The 10,000-nt window shown below is 43.8% G+C and overlaps 2 protein-coding genes across 8 annotated transcripts in view; both read right to left on the bottom strand.

Annotated features, from left to right (window-relative positions):
* The window catches only part of kiaa1109 (KIAA1109 ortholog), a 52,329-nt gene extending 44,642 nt beyond the window's left edge, over nucleotides 1-7,687 (bottom strand). For all 6 annotated transcript variants that reach the window (XM_042709828.1, XM_042709831.1, XM_042709830.1 and 3 more), the window contains exons 1-13: nucleotides 7,530-7,687; nucleotides 4,460-4,571; nucleotides 4,221-4,337; nucleotides 3,813-3,891; nucleotides 3,617-3,681; nucleotides 3,123-3,297; nucleotides 2,655-2,736; nucleotides 2,201-2,394; nucleotides 1,504-1,583; nucleotides 1,194-1,332; nucleotides 869-1,025; nucleotides 698-776; nucleotides 200-291 (exon numbers count right to left, since the gene is read on the bottom strand). In XM_042709828.1, the coding sequence (XP_042565762.1) occupies nucleotides 200-291; nucleotides 698-776; nucleotides 869-1,025; nucleotides 1,194-1,332; nucleotides 1,504-1,583; nucleotides 2,201-2,394; nucleotides 2,655-2,736; nucleotides 3,123-3,297; nucleotides 3,617-3,681; nucleotides 3,813-3,891; nucleotides 4,221-4,337; nucleotides 4,460-4,559 (1,359 nt within the window). In that variant the 5' untranslated portion in view covers nucleotides 4,560-4,571; nucleotides 7,530-7,687. The remainder of the gene's footprint in view (nucleotides 1-199; nucleotides 292-697; nucleotides 777-868; nucleotides 1,026-1,193; nucleotides 1,333-1,503; nucleotides 1,584-2,200; nucleotides 2,395-2,654; nucleotides 2,737-3,122; nucleotides 3,298-3,616; nucleotides 3,682-3,812; nucleotides 3,892-4,220; nucleotides 4,338-4,459; nucleotides 4,572-7,529) is intronic.
* A 306-nt stretch (nucleotides 7,688-7,993) lies between these two features.
* The window catches only part of c9orf72 (C9orf72-SMCR8 complex subunit), a 6,005-nt gene continuing 3,998 nt past the window's right edge, over nucleotides 7,994-10,000 (bottom strand). For both annotated transcript variants that reach the window (XM_012833056.3, XM_012833055.3), the window contains exons 8-10: nucleotides 9,990-10,000; nucleotides 9,756-9,865; nucleotides 7,994-9,086 (exon numbers count right to left, since the gene is read on the bottom strand). The exon at nucleotides 9,990-10,000 is cut by the window's right edge and continues 47 nt beyond it. In XM_012833056.3, the coding sequence (XP_012688510.1) occupies nucleotides 8,900-9,086; nucleotides 9,756-9,865; nucleotides 9,990-10,000 (308 nt within the window). In that variant the 3' untranslated portion in view covers nucleotides 7,994-8,899. The remainder of the gene's footprint in view (nucleotides 9,087-9,755; nucleotides 9,866-9,989) is intronic.

Here is a 10,000-nt window from a genome sequence, read left to right as displayed (position 1 = left end):
ATAGAGACACAGACAGACACATGCATACACACATGCATACACACAACACCCAATGCAAGCACCATAGCCTTTGGCAGGTTCAAACTACATACCGACACATACCTACACACACACACACACACACACACACACACACACACACACACACACAAGTCTGGACATCCACATGTACACACACTCACAAAGCCAAACTACTCACCAGGAGTATCTCAGCCTCCAGTAGCGTTCTGAACTGCATGCTGGTAGTGGTGTCCACATGCAACAGCTGCCCTTTAATAGTGGGCGAGTACCCTAGCAAGTGAATGGAAGAGAGAGAGAGAGAGGGCAGTGTCATACTGGTGTTCAGACAGACGCGAGAGCGATGATAATTCAGCTTGGCGTCTGTTCACACGTCTAACTCCAGATGTATTAGTGACACAGCCCTGGGCATCCCGTATGGAGATGCTATGGCGTCACATTGCACAGTGAATGTCACAGCATTACTAATGGAAAGGAGTACCAGCGGGACTTTCTAAATCTATTTATGGTATGAGAGGAGGAAGATAAAGATGTGTGTGATGTGTATGTGTGTGAGAGAGAGAGACAGTGTGTGTGTTAGTGACGGAGAGAGAGGGAAAGAGAGAGAGAGAGAGAGACAGAGAGAGAGAGAGAGAGAGAGACAGAGAGAGAGAGAGAGAGAGAGAGAGAGTATTCATACCATCTTCTCCAACAGTCATGGGGATGTTCACTTCCAGGTATGAGCCAGCTCCCACGTTCACATGGATTGCATTTGTCTCCTGTAGGTCAGGATCAAACCAGTTATGCTGATTCAACTGTATCTGTACTTTTTATGTGTGTGTGAGTCAGAGAGAAGTCAGTGCGCACGTACCCTGTTTTTGGTGAAGAGCAGGTCGATGGTGGCATCTGCGATGATGTTCATGCGCAGCTCGAAGGCCAGGATCTGGCGTGGTTTCCCGGGGGTGGCTACTTCACTCACCTTCATTGACTGATAGTCAGCCGGCAGGAAGAACTTCCACAAAGAATCCCTGCAGAAGGAATATTCCCGTTTATGGTCTGGGTTTGGGCTGAATGTCTGTGTTTGTGCCTGTTCGTATTCCAAATTATTTCTGCATTAACTGCAAATGTGCATGCGTGTTTGATGACGATTTGTAAACGCGCGTGTGTGTGTGTGTGTGTGTGTGTGTGTGTAGCACCTCTGTCTGTCGGCCCACGGTCCGTAGTTGAAGTCTGTTCCCTTCCCACAGACGATGTCGAGACCCCAGCAGGGAGGAAGGTCCTGAAGCTGAGTTCCCTCAGAGCACACCTCAGAATCCTGCTCCTCTGGAACCAACCCTACACACACACACACAGACACTTTATTAGATATAATTCCATTATGACCTAATCGCTGACATACATGGACCTAAACACACACACACACACACACACACACACACACACACACACACACACACACACACACACACACCACACACACACACCAACACACACACACAAACACACCTGGCTCATCCTGGTAGTAATAGATGTCCACATCGTTCGACTGCAAGACCACGAAGCCTTCCCCCATGAGTCGCGGTGGCCTAGGGGATGTCAGATAAGTCTATTAGCCCAGCCATAACAAATAATTACATATTAATTACGGGCAGTTACAGATCAATTATACCTAATTCAGTTCAGCACAATCTGGTCACGCTTCACCTAAATCCAACCACCTCTATGATAATTATCATAGCCTATAATAATTTGCCACTCCTGAGTCTCCACATGCCAACTGGTGCCCCATCTGTTTCTGTGTATCCTAGCAGCATTATATATTACTGTGGGGCGTCTGCACGCATACTGTTGGAATGGGCAGAGGGGTTAGCATTATTCAATCACCCCAGCCCATAACAACCTGAATGACAGCACATGAAACTGTGATGGAAAAATTATTATTTGACGCAAAAGGGCATTTCAACCCTCTCCCATCTTCAGTTGAGGTCTCACTCCGGGAAGTGAACAGTGATTTACCCGTTTCTGAAGTAAATCAAACTGTGCCATTCAAACAGCTACTACACACTATCGCAAATCAGTCAGGGTCAAATCTGATGAAAATCAAACAGCAGGTCGAGCCTGATAGGTCTGAGGTACCCTGGAGGTCAAAGGTGAAGAAGGGGGGGGGGGGGGGGGGGGGACGGACGGACGGACACACACTCACTCGTCGTTCTGCAGCCCCAGGTATCGGGGGCTGGGCACCAGCATGACTCGCACGTTCTCCAGGGAGCCTTTGACGATATGCATGAACTGGTCCAGGTGGCTGCTGGGAGGCTTGGTGGTGTAGGTGAGGAAGGCATCGTCAAAGTTCACGCACAGCGTCTGAGGCAGGTGGTGGTTTCCAAACGCAATGCGTCCCTATGGAGGGAGAGCGAGGGGGGGAGGGAGAGAGAGAGGGAAGAAGAAGAAGAAGAAGAAGAAGAAGAAGAAGAAGAAGAAGAAGAAGAAGAAGAAGAAGAAGAAGAAGAAGAAGAAGAAGAAGAAGAAGAAGAAGAAGAAGAAGAAGAAGAAGAAGAAGAAGCAAAATGTTGACATGTTAGTTTGTGCAGGGGCTTAAATAAAACACAGACCCTTTGCTGTATGTGTTTCTACCCATCTGCCTTTTAAACTGAACTTACGGTGCTGATGTTGAATTTGACCACAGGGATGAGGGACCTCCAGGATGATGAGGGGTCCTGTGCCTCAGCTTGGATGTTGACACTAGTGCACCACACACACACACACACACAAGAGCCCAGGATAAAAACACATTCACCTCAATATCACTTTCAAACAGCCACCTCACAGTACAGCCATGATGGCTATTTGCATGTGAAGAAATTAAAGTGGACTTATTATGATAAAGACACAAGAGCTCGAACAGAGCGTTCAGACAGAGGGTGAATACAGATGTACAGTAGGTGAAAAAGAATTAGATAATAAAGTATTTAGATAACGAAATGATAGTTTTTTTTGGAACGGTGAAGCATGTACATCTATTCTAATAGACCCCAAAAATAAAAATATGAACACTGAAAATGAGCACTCAAAATAGGTCCTGTTTAATATCTGAGGAGAGGATACGCTGACTGCCGACGCTGTCTGACCTGTCCAGTGGTTTGTCCCGCTCCTCTCTGCCCTTCTCCTCGTCGCGGTTGGGGGGGGCGAGCGTGGGCTCCAGGCCAAAGGTCTCCTGCAGCCGGCCGTACAGATCCGTGCGGTTGTACACGTGGAACTCGAAACCATTCACCGTCACGTACAGCCGCGTCTCTGCCTTGGGGTCTGCGACCAAAACAACGTGGCCACACACACACACACACACACACACACACACACACACACACACACACACACACACACACACACACACTTAATGGGATGGGACGGCGAGCTCACCGAAACATGACCAATAAGTTGATTGAAAACCTGAAACAGGATCCTCAGTTGAGTGGTTGACCTAAATATGTCTACAGGATGTGCCAACTGACAATGGCCATTTCCTCTACAAACTGTTGCTGCCAGATCAGTTTATCCCATTCCCATAATATGTGTCTGCGTGTGTGGAACGCAGGAGGGATGGGACAAATAAATGCAGTCTCACCATGTTGTTTTTGCTTGGGGTTGTACATTTTCCACCAGCGGAATATAAGGAAGCCATCTTGTATTCTAGGATAAAGGGAAACAAACCATTTTAGCATTATTGTTTAAATAAACAAGCCTAAGATGTGTTACATGTTGCAACAGTAAACACAATGTATGGTATACCCAGCACTGTGAAACGTGGTGGATGGGCTTACCTAATAGACTGGTCTTGATCAATGTAGTAAACATCTCGGAACATGACCTTCCCCGACAGCACAGAAAAGGAAAATGAGCCTGTAGCACACACACACACAGACATACAAAAACACAGGCTAAATGTTGAATGAAAACACAAGCACTGAATTTTACACACTTACATGTACATACATCAGAATCATATCAACATACAAAAACATGTCCCATCCAGATGTGAATATTTGAATCATCTATTCATGAACATGGACATGACACAGTAGTGTCCTTCCTACACACACACACACACACACACACACACACACACTCACACACACAAACCCACAGACCACTTATCATCATAAATATCAGCGTCACACATAAGCCCACATACAATCTCACTGATCTATATGCTTGGGAGCTCAACGCACCGATGTGGATATATCCCTTCTTGTAGAGCTTGTTGATGATGAGAGTGAGGATGAGGCCAATGTTGCGGGAGTTGTAGTAGGTCAGGTAGATGATCCATCCACAGGACAAGATGGTGGCTGAACAATAAACACACAGACAGTCTTACTTCAATGACTAGAGACACAATCTATGTCAAATACAGGCCGTCCTTCCCAAAATTTTCGTGCAGCATCCTTCAGTCTCTCACACTTCCTCTTACCCACTAGCAGCCAGACGGAGTTGGAGTCATGCTGGTTGAGGTAGTCCTCCAAGCCATCCAGCCCGTAGGGGAGGGTGTTGTTGGCTTTGATTGGTTCCATCTCCACTCCAAGCTTAGAGGTGAATGAACACACATACAGATGGACGTTCAAACACAGGCAGACAGACAGACAGGGAAAAATGGAATAAGCACCTGATCCACAACATCCACCGACTGGACCTACTGTCTACATGAGAGTAATAACACCACAGTCATGTTTCTATCATCCAGGAAGCTGTCACTTCTAAATTAAGCCAGTATCTATGGTGATTTGTGACAAAAATGCTTTCAAAGGATTACACCCACTGACTGTTGCGGTAAATAGTATGGGTAAATTGGATATGGACTGAATTTGTTGAACTTGTTTCTACTCAGTAGCGAAACCAAAGCACTTCACAGCTGATGCTTCACGTTCATCCACATAAAGGCTGCATGCTTACACACCACACAGCAACCACAGGCATCATAGTGGTTTCGTTTAGTGCAGGCACAAGAGTGTTTTTCACACCTCGGTTAGATTTTGTAACATTTGGATGGTGATGTCACAAAATCCACAGGTAAGTCACAAATGGGCTTTACTTATATTAAAAAACACACTTTACTTATATAAAAAGCACACATGAAGCATTGGCTCCAGATCAGAAAATAGATGCCCACTGATCAAAAACATGGATTTACTGTAAATACTGTCAGAAAACATAGCCATTATTTACCATATTCTCGAATAGAGCCCACCCACAACCGATACACTGAAATCCTTTGAAGCCCTTACAAACACATCAATGCCCGCACAGACAATGGTTATAGTATAATATAGCCCTGTATTCTTTTGAGTCCATGTATGAAATATTAAACAGTGTCAGCTGCCCAGACTCTGTCAATCACAAAGTGGCCACAGTGTATTCTTGCTAGTGCATCAAACCAAAACTGTTTTTTTTTTTTTTTTCTTCCATTCCACACATACCAGAATCATTAGAACAGCTAGTGCACAGTGTTTGAGCATGTGTTTGAGAATGTGTGTGCGTGTGTGAGTAAGAAAGAGAGAGAATGTGTGTGTGTGTGTGTGTGTGTGTGTGTGTGTGTGTGTGTGTGTGTGTGTGTGTGTTTGTGTGTGTGAGTAAGAAAGAGAGAAAATGTGTGTGTGTGTGTGTGAGTAAGAAAGAGAGAGAATGTGTGTGTGTGTGTGTGTGTGTGTGTGTGTTTGTGTGTGTGAGTAAGAAAGAGAGAGAATGTGTGTGTGTGTGTGTGTGTGTGTGTGTGTGTGTGTGTGTTTGTGACTCAGTAATAATCTTTGTTTTAGTGATAATCTGTACACTGTGTATACAGTCATGTGAAAAGGTGATCCTCTTAGCAGCAAGATGGAGAGAACAAGAAAATGCTGTGAGTGAGTGTGTGTGTGTGTATGTGTGTGTGTGTGAGTGAGTGTGTGTGATTTTGCAGCACGGGTTGTATTAGCATGCTGGTAAGCTACGTAGCTGTGTCAAAGATATTTCTGAATTGAAAAGAAGGTTTAGCACTCTAGTAACACTCTAAGCTACTTTTGCTTTTCTTTTTTTTTTGTTCACTGGACATGCCATGCTATTCCTGCTGGCTAAGGCATCACCCTAAACAAAACAGAAGTTAAACAACTTCTGCCTTCACCAGCCAAATATATCTCAGATTGCAAAATACATGTACAGCATTTCATTCCTACATTAACAGAATAATTGGCATGACCAAAAACTGTTGATTTTTGTGGCTAAAATGGATATCCACTTGGCCCTACAGATGCCATTTATTGCCCCATAAACTAATACTTATGGTCCAATATCCCAGGCCCTAATAACCCTAGTGCACAGTGAGCTGCAATTCCTGGAAAGCACCACCTTGCGATAAGAGATATTAGATCCTTCCAAAGGAAACAGTCGGCCTCTGTTTCCCAGAATCCACTGTCTTATATTATAAGAACAAAGATGCAATCGGGCGTAAGGTCAAATGCATTCACAACAAAAGAGGCTAGAAACTAGGCTAACTCAACTTTTCTCAATCCCACTATAACATTCATTTAATTTACCCCTATTTTACAGTTGCCTCTTATGCACCACACTGGTCAGTCTGCTGTAAGCTTCCCAAATGTACTCCAGGAAAATACCCGAAGCATGGGCTACTTCACCCTCAGATCACAGGATCATCAAAACAACTACACTGCCTATCAACAACTTCAGCCGTGCTCGTTTGTTCGCTGGATACCGCAAGAGTCTTCCTTCTTGAGATCACAGAACAAAGTATCAATTAGGCTAGGGCATTACAAAGAAATACTGTGACTGCATTGTAGTAATTTAGAACATTACGTTATAACGAAGATAAAATATTCATCAGTAAATACGGGTGATATAATAGAGATGATGAATTGGCGGTTGAATGTGTGTGACAGCGCGTCTTAGCTGAGAGGTTAGGACGGCATATAATCACCCACAGAAAACACCTCAAAACAAGTTGCTAGCTATGAAGTCAGTAGCTGACAACAACGGATTAGAAGAACAATGCAAGACTTTACAGTTCAATTTCGTGATGGCTTCAACCACGGTTCTATGGGCGACCTATAATGTTACCCTCGTCAGGGCGGCCAATTGAAATCGTTTGAGAGATCTGAAATAAACTGAAATGTGAGCTTTAAGTGTAACAAGGTACGGTTAACGAATTCAGTAGTGTAGCAAACAATCAAATGCAGCCAGTCTCAGTAAAGTGACAAACCAGTTTGCAAAGAAACTTAGCAAACGTTAGCTCTGAACTCAAAAGCTAATACAAAGGTTATAGGCAATAAGGCAATGTAGCCTGATACATGTTGTGTCAGGGTCATGAGCATCCTGAACTGCTGTCAGGAATTGAAAAGAGACGTTTAACAACAAGCATCCTTGGTCAGCGATGGTTTGTCAATTCAGCAGGTGTGCTATACTGACGTTAGCAAACTAGCATCGACAGGCCGCACCCCACTGACTTCTGACACCTCCAAGAGGCAAATACAACACGTTAAAAGAAGCATATGACTGACCTCACGCCATTAAGTAGAGAAGTACGTGTCTATCTGATATCCATAACCTCGAGTTAGGTAGGTTTCGTACAGTCCGCTCACACAGCGTCACATTCATATCTCATGTCCCACAGCGACAGGTCCTTCTCGGATTATTTACATGGAGAATGTCTGCTCTTCCTGCTGCGCGCATCACGTGCGCAAACACACCAATAGGATGTGTATGCCGTGAACGATCCAATTACGAAAGAAGGCGTATAATAATAAACCGTAAATGACACAATATACAGCCAATTATACACGCTTCTTTTTTCCTTTTCAGTGTCATTTACATCACACTTGTCATCCTCAGGATAGGCAATCCATTGCCGTTTTACGTATTCATACAAGTTCAACATTGAAGAGCTTCTGATGTTATAGTGCTACCTAACTCTCTCTGACAAGGATAAAATATCCGTTCAATAAATGAAATAAACATTCACTTATTAAATTAAGTAATTTTATTTCATTACACATTAAACATAATCGGACAAGCACGAACAACACCCATCTTTTGCACCACACTTTCAGTGAGATGTAAATAATGTTAACAGATATTGTGAATTTTTATTTTGATTTGTAGTTCTTTTAAATATACGCTCTGGTTGTTAAAAAAAGAATACCGGTCTGAACACCTTGCACATTAATATTTCACTTTAAAACTAAATGCATTATGGCAGTCAGTGATGGGAAAAAAGCAGCAAAAGAACACGTGTAAATGAATGGAGCATCAAACTTTTGTTCAAACCAACACAGTAATGCAGTCTGGAATTTAACCAGTCCTTAAAGTAAGATCATGTGGAACCCAAACTCCAGTGGGAGAATGAGAAAGGGTAGAGACATGAAGATACGGTATTTTTGCATTATTTCAGTATAGTATCCCAGGCATACAAATACACATTATCAGACCTTCATCAGAGCACTGATAAGAGTATTTGTATGTGAGCTAACTAATGTTTGCCTCTTTTGTCACATTTTGAGAATGTACACATCGCCATTCTGAAGAAAAGTACAGTGTTTAACCCTAACATTTCTCATCTTGAGATTCCATAAAGCGTTCAGCGGACAACATACCCTTGACCGTGTGCAAAATCAATCAGAAATGGCTTCAAAGGGATAAGAATGTAAACAAACAAAAATGGCGCCACAACAGGTTTGCCAACTACAGCTTAAACCTCCTGATCACCACCAAGCACATACAACAACTCTAATGGCCTTAGAAACAATGCCACCGTCAACTTTCACGACAGGCAGCAGCACATTCATCGTTAACAGCACGTGACAGCCATATGGGAGGAGTCTCTCTGATATGACAACACAATCATGTTATAACTGTTGTGCGTCCACGGAGCTCAGAAGTTCGTGAGAAGGTCGCGTTCCTGCACACTGGTATAGAAGGGCTTGCCAAACACGAACGAGTGAAGCCCCGCCCTCAGTTTTTCTGCCATCGCCATGACGATATTCAGGTCTCCCTCCACAGTCAGGTCCAGGTCCGTCTTCAGGCTTCTCAGGGATCGGAACGGTTTCTTGCCCTTCTGACTAAACAAAGAACATAACAGCCACCACAGTCAACTTATTTATGTTTTTGTGCAAACTACAAGCATAAGAAGAAAAAAAATCAATATCTTTGCTATATCACACACTATATCACTACAGGAGATTACATGCCAAATGCCATACTCATCATATCCGATGAGTGACATTTAATTACTAGCATGGCTTCCTCCTGGCCGTAATTGGTATATAAAAAATCAAGTGAGATCTGGAGGGGTAATCTGTCTATGTCATTCACTATGTGCACTGATTGGGCATTAGGGTATAGCCCACACATTTGCATGTGTGATTAAGTGTGAGAGCGAGTGAGAGACAAAGTAATAAGAAGTCAATGTCAAGTAGTTAAGTTACTGACATAACTGATCTTCCAATGGAATATGTGTGTCTGTGTGTGTGTGTGTCTCTGTGTGTGTGTGTCTGTGTGTGTGCGTGTGTCTCTGTGTGTGTGTGTGTCTGTGTGTGTGCGTGTGTCTGTGTGTGTGTGTCTGTGTGTGTGCGTGTGTCTCTGTGTGTGTGTGTGTGTGTCTGTGTGTGTGTGTCTGTGTGTGTGTGTGTGTGTGTGTGTGTCTGTCTGTGTGTGTCTGTGTGTGTGTGTGTGTGTGTGTGTGTGTCTGTATGTGTGCGTGTCTGTGTGTGTGCGTGCATGCGACTCACGTCTCATCCTCTATGTACCGCAGCAGTGTGAGTGCTTTCCTGTGGAGCAGCAGCAAGAAGTGGGAGAGATAGACGGTACGCAGCTGAAGCCCTGGCTTCAGAAGGAACACCTGCAGGCACACACACACACACACACACACACACACACACACACACACACACACACAATGTGATATCTAATGTGTAAAAAGAGAACAAGAGGAAATATAAAATATCTTGGGGGTATTATCTCACCTCATCTATAA

Source organism: Clupea harengus, chromosome 14 (assembly GCF_900700415.2).
Source record: "Clupea harengus chromosome 14, Ch_v2.0.2, whole genome shotgun sequence".
Classification (NCBI taxonomy): Eukaryota; Metazoa; Chordata; class Actinopteri; order Clupeiformes; family Clupeidae; genus Clupea; species Clupea harengus.
The sequence above is the reverse complement of the archived record's forward strand: the minus strand, read 5'-3'. Positions and strand labels throughout refer to the sequence as shown.